This window comes from Rhinolophus ferrumequinum, chromosome 21 (assembly GCF_004115265.2).
Source record: "Rhinolophus ferrumequinum isolate MPI-CBG mRhiFer1 chromosome 21, mRhiFer1_v1.p, whole genome shotgun sequence".
Lineage (NCBI taxonomy): Eukaryota > Metazoa > Chordata > Mammalia > Chiroptera > Rhinolophidae > Rhinolophus > Rhinolophus ferrumequinum.
This window is the reverse complement of record NC_046304.1, coordinates 25,984,708-26,006,247: the sequence shown is the minus strand read 5'-3', so window position 1 is coordinate 26,006,247 and position 21,540 is coordinate 25,984,708. Positions and strand designations below refer to the sequence as shown.

At 35.5% G+C, this 21,540-nt stretch overlaps 2 protein-coding genes across 4 annotated transcripts in view; both read left to right on the top strand.

Moving 5' to 3' along the window:
* MED13 (mediator complex subunit 13) overlaps positions 1 to 10,875 on the top strand; it is a 93,094-nt gene extending 82,219 nt beyond the window's left edge. Inside the window, exons 27-30 of the mRNA XM_033089520.1 lie at positions 1,257 to 1,405; positions 2,826 to 2,999; positions 6,440 to 6,540; positions 6,878 to 10,875. Of these exons, the coding sequence (XP_032945411.1) occupies positions 1,257 to 1,405; positions 2,826 to 2,999; positions 6,440 to 6,540; positions 6,878 to 7,010 (557 nt within the window). The 3' untranslated portion in view covers positions 7,011 to 10,875. The remainder of the gene's footprint in view (positions 1 to 1,256; positions 1,406 to 2,825; positions 3,000 to 6,439; positions 6,541 to 6,877) is intronic.
* Positions 10,876 to 14,379: 3,504 nt separating this feature from the next.
* INTS2 (integrator complex subunit 2) overlaps positions 14,380 to 21,540 on the top strand; it is a 42,349-nt gene continuing 35,188 nt past the window's right edge. Inside the window, exons 1-7 of one of the 3 annotated variants that reach the window (XM_033091469.1) lie at positions 14,380 to 14,464; positions 15,675 to 15,981; positions 16,627 to 16,765; positions 18,556 to 18,658; positions 20,213 to 20,326; positions 20,710 to 20,840; positions 21,096 to 21,269. In XM_033091469.1, the coding sequence (XP_032947360.1) occupies positions 14,446 to 14,464; positions 15,675 to 15,981; positions 16,627 to 16,765; positions 18,556 to 18,658; positions 20,213 to 20,326; positions 20,710 to 20,840; positions 21,096 to 21,269 (987 nt within the window). In that variant the 5' untranslated portion in view covers positions 14,380 to 14,445. Of the gene's footprint in view, positions 14,733 to 15,674; positions 15,982 to 16,626; positions 16,766 to 18,555; positions 18,659 to 20,212; positions 20,327 to 20,709; positions 20,841 to 21,095; positions 21,270 to 21,540 lie in introns of all 3 variants that reach the window. The other 2 variants (XM_033091472.1, XM_033091470.1) reach the window with 2 other exon arrangements.

Here is a 21,540-nt window from a genome sequence, read left to right as displayed (position 1 = left end):
TATTTACTTATTTTAAAAGACGACATTGATCATAAAATATTTGTACGTGTTTTTGCCTGTGGTGTTGAGGTACCGATACATGGATTTTGCAGCTCATTTTATATTCCTTTCTATCTTGATTTGCCAAAGTAATATAATAATTTATATTAACTGCCAAAGTAGAGATGTACCTTTTCTGAATGAATTTACAGATTGCCTTTTAGTGAAGAGAAAGTAAATGACATTCTACTGTTGCTCTGAGTTAAACATTAGAAAATGGCACTTCCTAAAATCACAAACATGGGTGTTAATTCTTTTTTTTTTTAATTGGGGAATATATTTTTTTTTTTTATTTTTATTCTTTTTTTTTAAGTTTTATTGGGGAATATTGGGGAACAGTGTGTTTTTCCAGGGCCCATCAGCTCCCGGTCGTTGTCCTTCAATCTAGTTGTAGAGGGCGCAGCTCAGCTCCAAGTCCAGTCGCTGCAACCTTGTTGTTAAGAGCTCGCGCTCTAACCAGCTGAGCCATTCGGCCGCCCAGTTATTCTCTTCTTTTAGTGTGTTATATGGGAACTTGAATGTTTTGTTAAATAATAAAGACTGAGTGTATTAATTGTGACTAATCTCATTTTAAATACATTTTCATTTCCAGCATTTGCTTTGTATTAGTTTCCTATTGCTGCTGTAGCAGATTACCACATGCTTGGTGGCTTTAAACAACACACACTATCTTACAGTTCTGGAGGTCAGAAGTCCAGAGTCAGTCTTGCTGGGCTGAAGGCGGAGTTGGTTCTTTCTGGAGGCTCTACGGGACAATCTGTTTCCTGGCCTTTGCTAATTTTAGAGACCATTTACATTTCTTCCTCATGGTCCCTTCTTCCATTTTCAACCACCAGCAGTATAGTGTCATCACAGCTCCTTCACTGACTCTGACCCTACTGCCTCCCTCTTATTAGGGCCCCTGTGATCACATTGGACCACCCAGATAATCCACAATAATCTCCCCCCTTAAGATCCTTAGTTTGATCCATCTGCGAAGTTTTTTATGGTAACATATTCACAGATTCCTGGGACCAGGCCGTGGACATCTTTGGGAGGGGGGCCATTATTTAGACTACCACATGCATGTTTATGTATAATTGTTTATATGGCTCCTAGCACAATACTGTCCACATGGTAAACATTCAGTAGATGTTAGTTAAAGTAATTTTAATTCTCTTCTATAAATAACCATGAGATATGAAAAATGGAGTATATTTTTTCTTTCTACTACATAGATGGAGCAGATGGAATGGGTATCTTTGATTTGTTAGACACAGGAGATGATCTTGACCCTGATATCATTAATATTCTTCCTGCATCTCCAACGGGGTCTCCTGTGCATTCTCCAGGATCTCATTACCCCCATGGAGGTGATGCTGGCAAGGTAACCAACCTGTTATAAAAGTTCGGTTTGTCTAAATGTCATTCATTTAACTTAGTAGTGAGTTGCTACATAAAATAAAGCACATTTTTTCCTTGGAAATTAGCAAATAGTGAGGTTAACAGTATAGTAATGCACTTTTGCCTTATGTACATAAGTACTTCAAATTGTACATTACTAAGAGGATCTCTGTGGCTCTGTTTTCCTTGACCTTTTATTTTCTAGAAAACTGCATTAATCTTTTTTGTGTGTGTTTTTCCTGCCATTTCACCATAGCTTCTACTCGGGTATAGGATCAGATATTTGAGAATCAGTGTATTGCTCTAAAGGCTACCCATTCATATCAGGGATGTGACAAAGAGCATAATAGAAATACAAATTTTCTCATAAGAACAGAAAAAACACTGACCACCATGCCCCCGTTTATTTTTAGTTATGGAAGAACACTGCTTTTTCCTTCTTAAACTAATTGGCCTTCATTTGAATAACATCTTTGAGTGCAATTATATATAGTGGTTATTTGAGTATTATAGTAGATATATGTTTAGAACCTGCCTTTTGAAAATAAGGATCATTGTCCAATCTTGCATCCTTTTTTTCACTGAAAAGAAATGAGATTATTGAAAAATTATATAAGGAAAAGCACCAATAATCTCACCACTTTAATAAACCATTTTTACTTTTAGCAAATCACCTTCCTTCACATGTTCTTATACTGTAGTTTTCAACAAGTATAATCAGCTTTTTAACATTGCATTGGTGTTTTACCATAATTTGTTATATCATCCCCAAAATGTTGGACATTTAAGTATTTTATATTTTTCTATTATAATGTTGCAATGAACATGTATATCATTTTCCTTCTTTTTATCTATTTCCTTAAAATAAATACCAATAAATACATTGATTAATCCAAAGATATGAGCATCACTTAATAGTTGTCCCTTCATGTTGCCATATGCTTTCCCAGACATTATTTGCATTTTGTAGATAGTGCTAGATGAACAAAGCTAAATTTTAATCCACCTTCTGGTTGGGTGTGTCTCTGGTGGTCAGGAATTAGTTAAGGGAATTTTAGGAAATAAGGTAGGAATTTCATTGAACATTTTGTATTTTTCAATCAGCTGCAAAGATTTCTCTCTCTCTCTCTCACTCAATATGGGCTTGGCATAATACAAACTTATTAAATAGCAGTTGGCATATTCATTTCCTCATGCAACTGTTAAAACTAATTTTTAATGTTATTACTAATTATTATACTCTTACTAAGTAACATAGCAATTAACTTTTTTCAATGTCCTTCAGTATTTTTAAAAATTGAAGTGATACGATTATGAGACTGATTGCTATAAACCGTTCTGTATTTTTATCTAGTGCATAGGTGTATCAAATGAACTAACACACTTAATTTTGTCTTTTTAAGGGTCAGGGTACTGATCGGCTACTTTCAACAGAATCTCATGATGAAGTAACTAATATTCTTCAGCAACCATTGGCCCTTGGTTACTTTGTATCAACTGCCAAAGCGGGTCCGTTACCTGACTGGTTCTGGTCAGCATGTCCTCAAGCACAATATCAGTGTCCCCTTTTTCTTAAGGTATTGCCATTTCTGTGCCAGTTCTTAAGTAACGCTAATTAATGGCTTAAGTCCTGAGAAGTATATAAGTTGCTTTATGAAATCTTGTCACTTTTGTCTAAGGTCTTAAATACATTGCCACATACGACTTTCTACACAAGATTACAAAAATTATCTAATTATGAAACAACTCTAAATTTTAAATTCATACTAAGTTTGAACTTTTAATCTTAAATCTAACTCTGGGACCCTTGCTCATAATTTCAGCTGCACATATGAAAGTTTAGAGCGAGTGAAACCTTTTATTACTTTTAACCATTTTATTTTCTAGGTGAGCATATTAAAGTGCAGAAAAACTCACTGGTTCAAAGTCATAAATTGGTAAAACCTGGATCTTTTAATGGTTGTAATGTTATTCTTTGAATTACATCATAGTGCACTCTTATTAGTCTGCATTACTTGGGGGATTGAAGGATTCATTAATCTTTGTAAGAAAACTTGATATTTAGATCCATTTACTACCTTCTCAAAAAAGCTTTCTAGCTTTGTGCAAATTGCTGTGTTAAAACTATTAAGTAGTGAGATTCTCAGACCCATAGTAACTTACTTTATCAACACAAATTCATTAGCAAGTGATATAATAAGATTAAGATAAATCATAAAATGGTAAAATGAGATGTAAAAGCCCTATCCAGAGTTTGTTAATGCTGCTGCTACCGTGTTTCCCCGAAAATAAGACCTACCCTGAAAATAAACCTCAGTTAAGATCTCTGCCAGACAGACACATTTTAATACGTTATGACGATGTTCCAGAAGAAGATGACGTGACTGAATTTGAATAAATGTAGATTGTTGTGCATGAGAAAGTAAGACGTCTCCTGAAAACAAGTCCTAATGGAGCACAAATTAATATAAGACCCGGTCTTTTTTGGGGGGAAACATGGTACTACTATTCCAAAAGAACGAATTCAGATCTGATTCACAATTACACATACCCACCAGAAGTTGACTGTTTTACTCCATAAGTCACATTACGTTAACTACTTACTGGCTTTTATTTGTAGGGTAAGCGTTGGGTAATATGCTCTAGTTTCTTGAGGTTATATTTTAATGTGTACATGAACCAATTGCTTTTTGAAATCTTGTAGCTTTTGTCTAAGGTCTTAATACATTGCCACATATGACTTTCTACACAAGATTACAAAAATTATCTAATTATGAAACAGCTCTAAGTTTTAAATTCATACTAAGTTTGAACTTTTAATCTTAAGTCAAACTCTGGGACCCTTGCTCATATTATTTCAACAGGCTTGTTGCTGTCTTTTAAGCCTTTTGCTATTAAACCTTGATACCCTTGGCACATATACTGTTAAGTCAATAACATTTGAGATTAAGTAGTGAACTTTTTTAGCACATTCATAAAGAATACAACCAGCTGTTGATCTGAATTGACTGTTAATGAGATAATACATTTAGGGCGTGTCAGCAAGGTTAATAATTAGTTTTCATCATATGACTTTTCTTCCCCTTCCAATATATATGTGCAGTGATCTATACAGATCTCATTACAAGAACATATTGCCAAAGGGGTTTCTGCAGAACAGTAGCCCTTGGAGTTTCTATAAAACAAAGGGTTCTTTGGTCCTTTGGGAAGTGCTGTGCTATACATGCTTTCTGCCCCCTTTAGTTGTTACAATATGTGTATGCACATTAAATGCTCTAAAAACAGCAGCAAATAACATTGTTTACCTACCATTTCTTAAACTTACTTTAATACACAAGAAAAGGATTGTGTAATACCTATTAATAATTCGTGACCTTAGTATTTCACGGAACATATTTTAAGGAAACACCACTTTATAAAAAGTCCAAGGGACTATCCAGATTCTTTTCTACTCAATATTTATTTGCAGAGAGGATAGAGTAAAGTGGGCATTCACCCTCAGATACAATGTAACAAGATTAGGACTTCTGGTGTCCTAATCTTCTGGTGTCCTAATCTTCTGGTGTCTTCTGGTGTCCTTCAGGTAAGGTATAACTTAACCACAATTTGGTTCACCTTTTGTTTTCACACATCCCATTTCTATACCATAGGCAGTAAAACTACCTTGTATGTTTCTCTTTGGTTGGAAAAATAATAGGTTGTTACTTAGATGATTAAAAAGTCTTTTTATCATAGAAATTAGAACACTGGTATTAATTACATTCATTTAATTTGTAGGGATCTGCCATGTTAGATTTTTGCTTATAACTCATAAATCGAGAGTTTATGTGCAGTTGAAACATATATATCTTTGGTTATATTCCTGAATATATGACTGAAGAGTTTATGCATATATTAACATTTGTAGAGAGAGCACCTAAATTAAAATAATACCTTTTACAGTATACAGAACGAAAGCTACCGAATTTCTGCAGTCAATACCACCATCTTCTCAAGGCGTTTAAAAACTATTATATACATTGACGTATAAACAAAATGATTCACTTTTATAAGTTGAAAAGTGAAGAAAAGTACCACATTCATTTCTTTCACTCTTCATTGCCATATCTAAATGGGTGTGCTAGTTGTCACTAAGCGTCCATGAAATTGGGCAAAAGAAGGCATCTGTCCACTGTGTTACTTAGAGTGCTCACAATTTCACCAAAAGTAGATTTAAGATTTATAGCTTTATGTAGCACAGCACCATGAGAACAGAAAATGAACGCTGAGTTTGACTAATATTAGAGATTCATTTCCATGCATGGCGTACTTTAAAATGCACTGGGCTTTTATTCCAAACGGCCTAGGCCCCTCAATAGCTGTGTAACATTTTTGATCGTTCACTGTGAAACCCAGGAGGACCACCTGATTGCTAAGAGTAGTTTCTAAAAATCGGAGTTCGGTTTTCAAGATTGAAATAAGTCTCTTGGTTTTTTCAGGTATCTACTTGCCCTTCCCTGACTGTTCCAACTCGTGTCTTCCTATAGTTTTCAAATAAATAAGTTATTTTAACCAAGGGAAGGAAATATTTATAGCTTTATCAGTAAAATATTTGCATATGTGTACTCTTTTTACTTTTTTCAGTGCTACACCTAGGTATCTCTGCTTAGTCTTAAATTCTGTGTAACCTAGAAACAGACTGTACTGAGGTTTATCAGCTTAGTGCTTCCTTAAACATTTATTTTACACATCTAGGCAGGTTACACTTAGAAAATAATTAGAAGTTCTATTTTTTAGGATCATCATGTGGTCTCAAAAACAATAAAGCTGAAGAAAAGGAAGTAAGACTCAATAAATTACACACTTAAAAATTACTTCTGTAATGAGTTAAACAAGAACAACAAAGCATCTTTATTGTGGCTCCCATTCCTTACCTAAGTCTAAAACGTATTTCATCAAGGAAGAGACCTTGGGAGAATACAGTAAAACCAACACATTTTTTTTTATTTGGCTGACTGATCACCTGTTATTTTTTTAGGCCTCTTTGCACCTCCACGTGCCTTCAGTGCAATCTGACGAGCTGCTTCACAGTAAACACTCCCACCCACTTGACTCAAATCAGACTTCAGATGTCCTCAGGTACAGCTCTTTTTACCATTAAGAGTTCTCCATTGCAACTGTGAATAAATATAGTATTGATCCTTACATATTTTTCTCATTTTAGCAATAGTTTATAGTACCCTTGGGTCTCTGGATGAATTACATCAATCAGAATGAGTTCTTTCTAACACATAATCTACTTCTGAGAGTAATTTTTAAAAATTAGTTATCGTTAATCTCCCTAAGGACTCTCTGTTCCATACCTTCCATGTTTTTTTTTAAGTGACTTTGAATCTTAGATTCCATAATTGGAAACTGCTTCCAGAATCTACAGTGTAAAGAAATACACGACTTACATAGTTTATTTGCTTTTCAGGTTTGTTTTGGAACAGTACAATGCACTCTCCTGGCTAACCTGTGACCCTGCAATCCAGGACAGACGCTCATGTCTCCCAATTCATTTTGTGGTGCTGAATCAGTTATATAACTTTATCATGAATATGCTGTGATCTTCATTTGATGGAACTGTGCAAGAAAAGAACAAGGAAAAAAGACATTTCGCTGCAAGATTAAGTTACAGTTACTTCTCAGTGAAAGTCATTTGTGATGGGGTCTAATTCTTATTACTTCAACAAATATTGTTTTGACTTGGGGGGAGGGGCTATAACCCTGCTATTTTTCATTGACTATACTGAACTCTCTAGGATGGTGACTGATCATACAAACGTATTATAACATTTTCGTAGCAAATTAACCTTTTTTTTTTCCAGTCACAGTATTTGTGAAAAGTAATGAGCCATAGTACCCAGTCATATTAAATGAATATTAAAAGCATGGGGAGGAAATGAGGAACAATGAATTTCAACATAATGGCTTCAGAACATCAAGATGTTCTTGTATTGGATTATAGTATCTAGTATTCAAAATGCCTGCATCTCTTATTTATTGTAAGTTTTTAAATGTATAAATTGTCTTATATTTCTTAACCTCTTTTATAAAAATTTTCCTAGAAGGTTTATACTGCCTTCTTGCTTTAAAGCAATTGGTCTAAAATATATGTAATCGTCTTAATTAAAAAGTTGCAGTAGGGTTGCTTTTAGAGTATTATTTTTTTGTAAGGGGGGGTGGGACAGTAAATTTGTATTGTCTCGATGTACAGTTTAATGGGATAGAGGGGGAATAATGTCCATACCATTGTGTGTGGAGGATTTACAGCTAAGCTGTAGTTGCAGAGTACATGTACAGTAATGAAGTTCACTGTGTTTATAAATTGAAAAGGTACCGGGTCTTACAGCATTTTATATATCACACCTTTACAGAATAACATGATGGCAATATACAAGTGATATTGTTAGGTGGTTTAACTTAGAATAAAATGAGAATTCTTCAGTTATATTTTGTACTATGGTTTAGGGCTATGACTAATATTTCAGGCCATTTCCAGTGAAAGAAACTTAGTTTTACAAGAAAAACATTTGCTACTGAATGCTTAAACTAATTTTGGTGTTTAAAGTTAACATGCTTAAATTTTTTTCAGTTTTAACAGTGGCACATCTAGGCATGGGAATATTATTAATTATGAAAATTATCTTCAGGATCTGCTATGAGGTTGAAATTTAGCCCAGCTCTAGGCATTTTACAAATTATTTTAAGAGCAGTCACTCTTGATTGTTTGACTTTTTTTTTAAATTAAAGATTGGGAATGTGTGTGCGAGTATGCATATGTATGAGTGTGTGTGTGCAATCAAACTGTGGTGTAAATAGATTTCTCAGTGAATTCTGGTATTCAGACTCTATTCCACTAGTTAAAGAACCATTTTCTAAACTTAACCCATTTCCTTTTGCCTTTTTTATTTATTTAATTTTCTTGGTTTGGAGATTACAGTCCCAAACACCAGAGTCTGTACTATTCTATATAACACAGCTCAGATTAAGGCAGGGCATATGCCAAGGAGGTTCTCACCTCCCTAAAGAAGGGACTTGAATTTTAGGGACTTTAATTCACCTCTTTCTTCCGTACAGTTTTCCCCCTTCTTGTTTGCACATGCCAAGATACCTGCTTTTATGCAGGCTTTACCCCCCTCGGAAAATTCTTTCTACAGTGCTGCTCACAAGAGAGTCCAAGTTAGCCTCTTACCTGTGCTGCTGACTTGAATTCACAGTCGCCAAGTCTACCTATCTTTCTTGGAAGCAGTCTACCAAATTCCAAATTTATAAGTTCACTAATTCTCTACAAAAATCAATTGTTTTACAAAACAGTAATTCAGTATGTTTTATTTTTACTGAAACTTGTTTTGTAATTACTATATGCTTAACTTAAATATCACTGTCTTAAAAACAATATAACTTCTTCAAATTGTGTGTATTAAACCATTAACAAGTCTTGTTTTTTTCTATAAAGAAAACACAATTGGTGACAAAGATTTTCAATTATTTCTTCAAAATTATAATGCAATCCCAATGGTCAGCATATTTTGAAATTAAAATTTAAAGATCACATCTCTGCATTCATTTTTAAATTATGCTAACACACTACAGATTATGTTGGCATGTTTTGTTCTGTACTTTAATAAAACTTGTCTGAGATTTGAAGGAAAAGATGCTTATTTGGAATTTCTATAAAAAGGATATCCTTTTTTATATACTTAGCGCATTAGTGACTTTTACAAATTAAAGCTATATTCTCAATTGTTTAAAATCACTAGCCTTTAGTAACCACACCTCAGTTTGAAAATAGTTTTTTAAAAAATGATTCCCTGACAGTTTCTTTTATATGGAGCCATAAGGAAGGAAACCAGTATTCCTTTTTATCTGGGAATCAGGGAGTAGTTCCCAAATATATAGGATTTACTGATAAGATTTTTTTTCTTCCTTTCATGTATAAGTTCACACTCAAATAGAAAATTACTGTTATAGCCATTAGAAAAGGTCAAGAGACTGATTTCAGAAAAAAAAAAGCCTTTTATGCAGGATGAATAGATCTGACTTACTAATGTACTGTCACAGACAAGTATGGGTAGTTTTGTTTAAATAGGTAAGTAAAATAATATACTTTATACCAGTTGGTCACCAACACCTTGACTTCTTTGTTACAGTGCTAATTAATATCTGTTTTTTTGTGCAGTTATCCATTACAAAGCAGGGTGGAAGTTCAGTATTTTGGCATTTAAAAAGATTACTTATATAATGTCTGCTTCCAGCCAGTGAGAAACATCTAGCCATACCTTTCTTATGCAAGCCATTCAGTTATCAGGACTGTGAATTAACACTGTATGAATAAATTTCTGTACACCTTATTGTTTGGCCAGAAGGCCACCAAGTGTACTTATATGTAATCCTTAAATTTTAAAGTAGCTGTAATTTTTAAATCTTTCTAAACTTTTCTTAAACCACTAAAATTAAGCTCTTACTACTTAGTCAACTATCCTCAGCTGTATTCATACTCAATTGTCAGTATGGCACAGATTACTGTATTAAAATATTCTCCTTTCGTCTTCATATTTACCTTCTGAGGTAATTTTTTTAACTTAATGTGTTACTACAAAGATTTGCAGATCTTTAATCAAGCACTATGTTAATACTGTAATATCAAAATACTATGTTGCATTATTTAAAATGTTCAAATTGAATACATTAAAAGGAAGTTTTTAAATGCTGTTGCATCATATAATTTGCTATTCATCCACTATGGCATTGCATATCCGTCTATTAATACACTTAATGTGCATGAGTGATGTTTTGGTCTGGGTTTCCTCTTGAGATTTTAGTTTGTCTAAATTAAGGAAAAATGTTTCTGACGTGATTTTTTTGGCCCCCTGCCCATTCCCTCCAAAATCAGCTGGAAATATCAACCTTTTGGTTTTTCTTGGTGTTTTAATGGGCCCAGAACTGTGGTTTTAAATTTATATATATATATATATATATATATAGTTTTCTTTTTTGTGGAGTATTAATTAAAAAACTGGATTTTGGACCTAAAATACTCCTCAGGTTGATGTATTCATGAAGTTTTAACTAAATAGCTTTAGTTTTCAAAGTAAACTGGATTTGTGGACCTTAAAGTTACTGAATTTAAACTATAAATTGTAACGTCATTACTGGACATGTGTCAGCATCAACTCTCAAAATAGCTTGGTCACTTTATGAAGGGGCATTTTAAAGTTGTTGTTTAGCAGTGACACTTAACATGGTCAAATTGCTTTTTTTTTTTTTTTTAACGTGACAGAAAAAAGAATAAGGAACAAACACTATTGCTGCCGAATGCCATAACACTGAGTTGTACAAATTGTGATTGAGGAAATGAAAAGGTTTATACTTTTTAAAAAAAAAAAAAAACAAAACTTCAAATGGAATAAATTATTCATGAAGCCTTCATTGTGGTGTCTCATTCTGTTGAAAATATTTCCATCTTAAATTTGTGTAAAAATTAATAGCAATATTACATTTGTATCATTTACAAATGGAGAGGGGCAACCTAAAAACTAATTGATGAACTTTTAACTTCTCCATCTGAAGTATTTTATTTTAAAAATAGATTTTAATCAAATAGCAGCATATAATGTATAGGAAAATTGTATATGCACATACATACTAATTCCTCCTAGGCTGATCAGTTTGATACCAGTTTTCTAGTCTAAACAAGCTACCTTCAAATATTTAAAGCATAGTTCTATCCTATTTTTGGATCACATAAATGTTTTTGAAACTTAAGAAGTGTTGTTCAGATATGAACAATCCATCAAAAATAGATCTGTCCATTTTGTATAAACGACCATGTTAAATATTTTTGTCCAAACTTAAGGACAAACTCCATAATTGTGGTCATTTTAGAATAGCTTCTGCCAGCAGAACTTTTAAAATAATTCTTTAAAAGGATGTGTATGTTGTTGGAACTTCTATCTTAAAATTATTTTCTGTCTCAGTTTATATTACCTCTAGTTTTTAAATATTTTTTTTACTATCATGTATGACTAAAAATAACTATGCAAATCAAGCTTTTGGGGTGAGGCAGGGGGAGGTATTTACTTACACAACTACATACAACCTTTCTTTACTATTTGTAGTTTTCAGTATTGAAAACGAAGCCCTGTGCCTGACCACTGCACTGTACACCTGAAGGTGAATAATTTTGTATGTCAATTATATAGTCACGGGATATGGAGTACAGCATAGGGAATAGTCAATGGAATTGTAACATACAGACGATGTCAGAGGGGAAATAGATTGGGGGAAGGAGGTTATTACTTTGTGAGGGATGAAATGTCTAACTATTCCATTGTTTTCTACACCTGAAACTAAAAAAAAGGAAAAAAAGGAAAAAAAAAAAGGAACCCTGAAAAATGCTATTGAGTGGCTTACTCAGAAGGAATTTGTTTTTCTTCAATAGCTAAATCAAATGTACAAACCACAAACTCTTCCTTGTAAACAGTCATAAAAGACTGTCAGTCTTGTTTACTGACTATCAAACATGTTCATTTCTGCCTTTATTGACCTTTGGGATGATTCATAATTGGCGTAACAATCATACCCAAAAAGGCTTGATTAGTGGAGCTATGTCAACTTGGTGGGGCGTCTCTAATGCTATATTATAGAACCTTGGCGGGATCTTATTCTAGTCAACATTTTATCTATAAAATCAATGAAGATAAGATCTGTATAGCCAAAGCAGATAGCCAGTGTAAAAGAGGGTCCAAAAGATCTTGACAGGCTGAAACAATGGAAGAAATCTTATAAAAGAGGCACACTATGGAGAATGAGTTACATGTTGAGAAAACAAGCTAGGTGTCTCCTGAGGTCCTTTTACTTTTGAAACTGTGATTTTGTTTCCAAAGAACATTGGTCCTCCTTTACCTCAATCTTCTAATTTCTTGAAGTTCATTTACTCAGCAATAAGCTACGTTAAAGCACCTAGTACTCCTGAAACTAGGTAATTTTTTTCCTTTTTGTTTCTTCTTTTCTTTCTCCTCCCTTTCCCCAGGCAGACTGAAAAATAAAGTAGAAAAGAGTAAATCAAAGTAAGCCAGTCAGAGGTGAATGTTTACTTCATCCACGAAGGAGTCGCGACTTAAAAGTGTAGGAACTACACAATATGTTTCATCAAATCTAAGACACCAGTAATTGTAAGACATTATTTTATATGACACTAAGAAAAAATGCTAAGTATAATTTAACACACTTGATTTTAAGACATCACAATTTCAGAGATGTTAAAATGTGATAAAAAGTCATCACAGAATTAATTACATCTTTTTTGTGAATAGAAATGGTAATGAGCCTCAGTGCTACATTGGTCTTCAAAAAGGGTTATTTCCTCAAACATTTTACAATCAGGAAAAGGTACACCCTAATTATGTAAGATACTGCTTAGATAATTAAAGGTTTTGTGATTTATTGGCAATTAAATGGGCTAATTTGTAGCACTATTTGCCATTCGGGGAGTTCCTGAATCGGCCTAATTAAACATCTGAGCTGAAAAGTCTTTATAAATTGATTTTAGTATAGTTAAGTAATCGGCCTCGGAGGATACAGTTCTAAAACTCAAAAGCTTATGAGTGAGTTCTGTATGACTGTCAAAATGATTCCATTGACAAACACTACAATGTAGATTTGAAAAATGTATTAAGTGGATATGAAGGGGAATGGCTTGAGAAACTCTGGTGTTGGTGGTGATATTTACTGAGATAAGAATTGGAAGAGAAGAAAAAGGGGAATTGAAGGAAGATAAGTGTCAGCACTCATCACCATTACACTCTAGCTATCTCATTCAGGCTGGACATGATTTGTTCTCTGTAGATCAAGATGGATCTGCAATGTTTCTCTAATGATTTCAGGGTCATAAAAAATTAGAGTTGGAAGAGATCATAAAAATCAGTTCATTTCCATCTTCTCACGCATCCCCCAAACCCGTGTTTGAATTCTCTTCATACTCTTTCTGTGAAAGGACCAACCAGGGAGATTAAATTGCTTAATCTCAGTCTCAATTTCCACAACTGTAAAATGGAAATACAGAATTAAATCACGTAATTATAAGATATAAAGTACTAGTGCCTAGCAAGTGTTCAATATATAAGTCCTTAATAAATACCATCTTAAAAATGGAAATGTTGTATAGTTGTGAAATCAATTTGTGTGTAGTGACCAGAAATGTCAAGTGAAATAGAATACATAACAATATGTGTATTATTTCATAAAACGTTTGTTCCATATTTAAATGCGGGTATATCTGCATCTGTGTTTTGAGGCACAATGTAAAATGTATTACTGGAGGCCAGGCAGAAAAACATTTGAGACACACTGCAACCAACATATTCTTTTTTTCCTTTGCTGATTTTTCATGTTGAAAGTAGACCTATTTTTAGAGATTATCCCTCTGTCAAAGGCTTGGAAACTATGACGTACTCGATCTCTAAAATGAAACTCCATCCATTGCTCTCTAAGGATCTACAGACCGTAAATTAAGAACCCTTAAACATCTGAAATGCAGATGTTTTAACTCTGTGAGGTCGAGAGCGGAAGAAGGCTCGGGATTAGATTCCTTTTTAATTTTTCCTCGAAATCCTAGCATTCTAGAACTTTGGTGCTGAGAGGGAACATAGGCAGAGAGAGTGGTTCCATTAGTGTTCCGGTCAAAGAACAGTGAGTACAACTTTAACCTACGTTATCATTTGAATGCCACGATAATTCTGTGATGATGAAATTGCAGCTCGAAGGGGCTTAATGATGTATGTAAAACGACACAGCTGATAGGCTCTGGGAAACGGACCTGTAGCAAGCTCTAAACGTACTTCGGAGGAGAAATTGGGCAGAGTGAACGGCGGGGGAGGAAGGGGTGGGACCGCGCAGGCGCACCGATGCCTCAGCGCGGACGCCTCTGGGTTTCCTCTCGCTGCCGTCCTTCCTTTCAGTCCAGTACGGTGGCCGACGGGAGCCAGACGCTGGGGATGAATGAAGGTGCTGGGTGCAGGTTGAAGCAGTCTCCGCTTTCCGCTCCCTTCAGTCTGGGTTCTCCCTTTGTGCGGTGTCCCCGCCCAACTCCCATCGCACCGCTGACCCGATTGGTCCCGGCGTCTGGGTTCTTGGTGCCGGGGTCGACTCAGGGCACAGCTAGGGTTGGGGAATCCCAATGATCGCGTAGGCCCCATTTCGGACCGCGCTCTCGATTTCTACCGCGTCCCGCCTGTAGGGTGCGGAGTTCGTGTGGGGTCCCGGGAGGTTGGAGCTTAGATCTTAAGGTATGAAGCTTCGGCTTGTCAGGCCTCAGCGCGTTCCCCGGCCCTTGTCGGCCACCCGTCGGACTTTTCTCAGCCAGAGGGACCGGTTGGTTCTCATTACGCCCGGGTCGAGACCTATGAGCACTCGGGGCCTGGCGCCTTTGCTCCATCAGCCCGCCCCTCTGTTAAAAGGCCAGCTCCTCTTGCTAAAAAGCAGCGTTTCTGCCACGACTGTTACCCATGATGGGTTTGGCAGACTGGTCCTTGCCCTTTTTATTTTTTTATTTGTTGTCTCTGATTACTCCTGAAGACAGAAGTGCCCAAGGGGGACTCAGCTTTCTTCCACAGCTAATTGCACCTCCACAATTGTTTTTTACCTGTGGTACATAGGATAGTGTTAAGGCCTCCAGAACTTTGAATCTGCCATTGCTTCTAGCTATTGAGGCAGTTTACCAATGCTGACTCTTGGAGTCGAACATTTTTTACATATATTGTGTAAGCATGTGAAACTGAGGTAGGAAGAAGAGCATTCTTAATTATGCCATCTATTTACTTTTATTCTAAGTTGTGGCGCTCATGAGCAGTGTAGTGGAGACAGCCTTGGACTGGGATTTAGTAGACGAAGGGTCATCCTTGGCTTTTGCTACTGTTAATATTACTGTGTATGGTCTTGTTACTTAATCTCTCTGGGCTTCATATTTCTTCTTTGCGAAATAAGAGTATTAGAAAAGAAGCTCCCTAAGGCTGGAAGAGACATTAATATATTCTGTTTTCTTTGTCATCTTCCAGATGGTGGTAGAAACAGAGGGAGCGTGTACTTGTTCCAGAAATCTGTTGCCAACATAGGGGCCCTTTAAAGATAGATCACATTTTTCAGGGTGTTTAAAAAAAGAGGGGCATTGGTACATGTGGGAATACACCCCTATTTTCTTTCTTTTCTTTTTTTTTTTTTTTTACCATTAGGATCAAGAGTGATAATGACTGAGTGTACAAGCCTTCAGTTTGTCAGCCCTTTTGCTTTTGAGGCAATGCAGAAGGTGGATGTGGTTCGTTTGGCATCTTTAAGTGATCCAGAATTAAGACTTCTCCTGCCTTGCTTGGTGCGGATGGCACTTTGTGCTCCTGCGGACCAGAGCCAAAGCTGGGCCCAGGATAAAAAACTCATCCTTCGCCTTCTCTCTGGAGTGGAAGCTGTCAACTCCATTGTTGCATTGTTGTCTGTGGACTTCCATGCTTTAGAACAGGATGCCAGCAAAGAACAGCAGCTTAGGTAATGTCAGTTATATAATATGTGGACTAGGATTTAGTTGGATTTGCCAAAGATGAAGGAATCAAATATTTTTTGGAGCTTTTCAGACTTTTTATTGGATACAGCCCTCCAGAAAAGAGAAGATTGAGAATTTAAACTTTGGAGAGCATTTTACTTGTTTTTGTCTATTTATGGTTAAAATTCTTTTGAATTCCATGTTATAAAATGTTGTGTAGAGAAGTTTGACTATATACACTGTTGTATTCAGGCTAAACTGATTAGGCCAATTACTCTCTGTGGGAGGTGGGTAGGTTGAGTTCCCCTAGAGTAGAGGGATTTATTGGAATTACCTGGGAGGCTTTTTAAGCCTATATCCCCCCAAATTCTGGTCAGATATTTTGTCTTTCTCCCATTATAAATCCAGTAGTGAGCCACTGTTGGTAATGGCAGTGGGTGTTAACTATCATTTGTGATGAAATCTTTACATAGTTCGTGAATTTCTGAAATAGGCAAACTAAATAGTATTTCAGAAGTAATTCAGTCATGAAATGTATGCAAGGAATTTATACAACTTTTTTGTAGATTATTTCAATAAAAGATAATTTTTCTGCAATTATATCTATACCAGTGTTCTCATAATTGTTTTACACATTTGTACTTTATCAGGCATAAACTTGGAGGAGGCACTGGAGAGAGCATCCTGGTATCACAGCTTCAGCATGGACTGACATTAGAGTTTGAACACAGTGATTCACCTCGTCGATTGCGTCTTGTGCTTAGTGAACTGTTGGCAATTATGAACAAGGTGCATTTATTTTAATGACAGCTCAAAATATGCATGATTTGATGATGTCTACACATAGAAGGTAGAAACAGAGGCAAGAAGGCAGGCAGGTTGTCCTCTTCTACACCCATTCCTATTCATTATGTATGTTTTCCTTTCAACGGCTTGAAAGGATCTTAAAGGCCTGCCTTAAAGGCTTTTTTTTCTCTTAAATACTATTTTCTCTCATTTATGCCTATTCTGCATTCTCTAACATAGGACTTTTTTTTAATATGGAGTTCATACAATGGCTTTTTTTTTTTTTAATTTTAAAAAAATTTTTTTTGGGGGGATACTGGGGAACAATGTGTTTCTCCAGGGCCCATCAGCTCCAAGTCGTTGTCCTTCAATCTAATTGTGGAGGGTGCAGCTCAGCTCCAAGTCCAGTCGCCGTTTTCAGTCTTTAGTTGCAGGGGGCGCAGCCCACCATCCCATGTAGGAGTTGAACCGCAACCTTGTTGTTAAGAGCTCATCCTTTAACCAACTGAGCCATCTGGCCACCCCCATACAATGGCTTCTTGATAGTTAGAAAGGTACTATAGCTCAAGACTTGTATAAGCTACCGAATTTGTTAATACCGTTATAGGTATTCTCTCATAACGTGTGATATGTAACTGAAAAAAATGTATGCAATTCCTCTAGACACTGAATGAGCATTAACTACTACCTCTTATGTAACAGTGAGTAGGAAGTATCAAAGCTGAATTGGATGTAGGATCATTGGCTAGTCTCACTCATTAAATGACTGAATTGCCCCTGTATAGTAATGAGGCCTATTCAACTTCTCATCTTAGGAAAATGATATGTTACTTTAGGTCATGGACTTTTGGGTAATTGTGGTTAATTGAAACTCTGAATTTTAAATTTGTGAATGTTGGGTCTATCATACAAAGAAGTAAATTGAGTCTTCATATTAAGATGGCTTAAATGAGATAAGGCTCAGAGTTTCAGAGGCAAAAGTTATTTACTGTTAGAATTTCCAGGTCAGTTAATTTATAAGAAAGTTTAGTTTTATAAATTGTGGAGAAAAATAAATTCTGTTTCCAGAGAAAATACTTAGTAAGAGGGTATTTTCATCAGTTTTAGATCATTTTTAAGATATGTTACAAATCTTCAGAAATTTTTCTATTACAATTCTTTCCTTCTACTCTTTTCTACTATATTGAAAGTCTTTAATTTCCGCCAATATTTTTACTATATATTTTTCTCAATACCTCACTTGATGTCTCTAATAATATAAGTGTCTTTTCAATTTTTCAATTCGGTACTCTTTGGTATATAGGGGATGTGGTGATGAAACTACTGTAGGAAATTTTCCAAAGTTAGTAGGTACTTTTGTTGACCTAAATTTTTATTCTTTGTTTTCTCATAGTTCATTTGGAATTGAACATGAATTAATATTTGTTATACTACTTTAGGTTCACAATTTTTGGCTTTTTTTCAGCTACAACTTATGTATTATAGGTGGAATAATTTCTAGTTTATTTCTTTGGTTTGTCTTATCTTTAATTCCAGATGTCTCTAAATATTTATATACAAATGAATTATAGAGACGCATACTGCTATGTCTGAATAATAATGTGGCTGCTAATTGGTTAAACTAGTTCAAATTAATTGAATACTGCATATCCCGATGCAGTATATTAATGACATATTAAGAGAGACGTTCTGTAAGCTCAACAAATCATCACAAAATTAGTAAGGGATTTAATTAATTACCTGAAATTAATGGAGTTCTTTTTTAATTTGTTTCTTTCCTTTTTTTTTTTAAGGTATCTGAGTCCAGTGGAGAATTTTTTCTCAAGTCATCTGAGCTATTTGAGAGTCCAGTCTATTTGGAGGAAGCTGCAGATGTACTTTGTATTTTACAAGCAGGTACGATAATGAGTACTAAGATACATTTCAGATACAGTTTCATGTTAAGTGATACTATGTAACTTCTTAACCTGGAATGTACCTTACAAGGTTAAATAAAAAATGCCTAATAGTAGGACAGTGATTAAGTAAACCATATTATTTCCATAGTATGGAATATTATATACTATGGAATATGGAATATTATATACTATACACAACTAGACTGAGAAACAACGGCTTGAACCAGAGTGGGGGCGGGGAGACAGAAGAAGGTGGAGGGAAACAACTCTCATTTCCCAGTACCCCATGCTGTAAACAATTCTGCTTGTCAGGTTGGTCTCGTTTCCAAATCTCAGCTTCTATATTTTGCACATACTGTCTGCAGCTTAAGCTTTCCTCTTCCATTTTTGGAACCCTACAGTCCAAGACCACATTACTGGCTATATAATCATTTCCTCTCTCATTCTTTCGTAACTATTAGTCTTTTCTCTTAACTACATATTTTGAGGGCATGAACCATACTTTCCCTAAATATTCTTTAGTATTACTATTAACTAGCCATTAAAATGGTGTATTTGAAGAAATTTAATGATTTGGGCAAATGTTCACAATATGTTAAAATGAAAAAAGCAAAGGGCAAAACGGTAAATAGAATGTAACCTTAGTTTTGTTAAAAGTTAAGACAATACTCATGGGGGGATTAAAATAAAATATTTCGGATTATTAACTTTGAGTGATGGGATTAGAGCCATTTTTATAATAGGTATGTATGATCAGAATTAAGAGATAAGAGAACAGACCGCCTTGGTGGCATGCGCCTGTAATTCCAGCTCCCCTGGAAGCTGAGGCCGTCAGATTGTAGGTGCCTGGGGGGTTTGGAACTACTGCTCCTTGTACAGCGGGTGTCTGCACTGGGTCTGCCACAGGCATGGGCTCTCAGGAAAGCCCGGGGGTACTAGGTTGTATAAGGAGACGGGGACCCGGCCGAGGCTGGACACAGAGCAGGTCAAACTCCCTGTGCTGGGCGTCGGTGGGCCCGCACCTATGAGCAATGCCTGAAGTTCGCGCAGGTATCCCACGAGTCCCATCTCTTTAATTTCCCTTTTCAAGATTTTCTTTTTAAAAATCGTTCTTCCCCAGCATTATTTTTGCACACAGCGGACCACCTGACTTCACTGGTAGGGCAGTGTACATACTACTGTTAAAAAAAGAAAAGATAGAGGACACAAAAGTACAAAGAAGATTGTAATGAAAGTAGCTCTGGATCAGCACTGCAGTGATGGCAGTGCTCTGTGTTGTACTGGCTAATACAGTAGCCTCTAGCCACAAATGTTTATCGCTTACTTGAAATGTGGCTAATGTAAGAGAGGAACTGAACTCTTTTTAATTTCGTTTAAATTTAAATAGCCACATGTGGCTGTTGACTGTCCTACTGGACAACTCAGCTCTAGACTATGAAAAGAAAGTGCCTCAATTGTTTGTAAATGACATTAGTACAATGTCAAGAGGCGTTTAATGTATGATACAATGAAATATCACTTAGAAGTAACTTTGACTTTATTTTTTTCATAGAGCTCCCCTCCCTGCTTCCTATCGTTGATGTAGCTGAAGCCTTGCTCCATGTTAGAAATGGTGCCTGGTTCTTGTGTCTGTTGGTGGCCAATGTTCCTGATAGTTTCAATGAAGGTAAATATAGTTTTAAAATGAGATATTGAAGAGATTTACTTGGTCATGTACAGGACCTATTTTTGAGCTAAGAAATAACATTTGTGGGGTTTTGAGATTTGTCTTTTGAAAGTTTATTAGTAGTAATTGAAGAAATATTGAGTTTAGAGATTTCAAAATTGCTTTGAGATTACAAATTTAAGTTCTGTGAGTATGTAGCAAAACAAAATTTTTTTGTCGTTAGTCACAAGGGCTGTATGTAATAGGACAGTAAAAAAATACCAAAGAACTGAAATATAATCCCTCTGAGGGAAATATAATCCCTCAGAGAGCAAAGGGGAGAAGACATAATTATGACATCTTACTTACAAAGCTTAAAGTAATAGAGACTATTCAATGTTCAGTTTGTAGGGGTCTGATAAAAAATGGAGAACGACAGGATGAAGAAAGTCTTGGCGGAAGGCGCAGGACAGATGCCTTACGCTTCTTATGTAAAATGAATCCTTCTCAGGCCCTCAAGGTCCGAGGCATGGTGGTAAGAGATCTTTTTTTTTTTTTTTTTTTTTTTTGAGATAAAAGCCTTTATATGAGGATGAGGAACTTTTTTCAAGACGGTTTTAGAAACTTGTAGAGAATTATAATGATGTATAGAATGTATTACACCTCCCTCTATGGGTTTTTGTGTTTTGTGATAGGTCTTCCTCTAAACTTTAGAGGCATTAGATTCTGGAGCTTTCTTGGCTCTCTTCCTTACGATATTGAATTCAATTTATTTTCTTCGTTGTGTTAGGTGGAAGAATGCCACTTGCCAGGCCTTGGAGTAGCTCTGACATTGGATCATACTAAAAATGAAGTTAGTGAAGATGGAGTGAGTGACTTGGTTTGTTTTGTTAGCGGTTTGCTTCTTGGAACAAATGCAAAAGTCCGGACTTGGTTTGGAACTTTTATCCGAAATGGACAACAGGTGAGGGATAAATATCTGTATTGCCTAAGGAAAAGGATATTTTGGCAATTAGTAAAAGAGGAAGGAACACTTTTAGAATGATGTCATTAGACCAGTAGTTCTCAAATTTCTTAGCCTCTGGACCTCCTAACATTTAAAAAGAAAATCATTGAGGATACCAAAGAGCTTTTGTTTACGTGTTTTTATCTATTGATATTTACCATATTAGAAATGAAAGCTGAAATAGTTGGAAAGTTTAATTCACTTAAAATAACAATAACCCTATTAAATG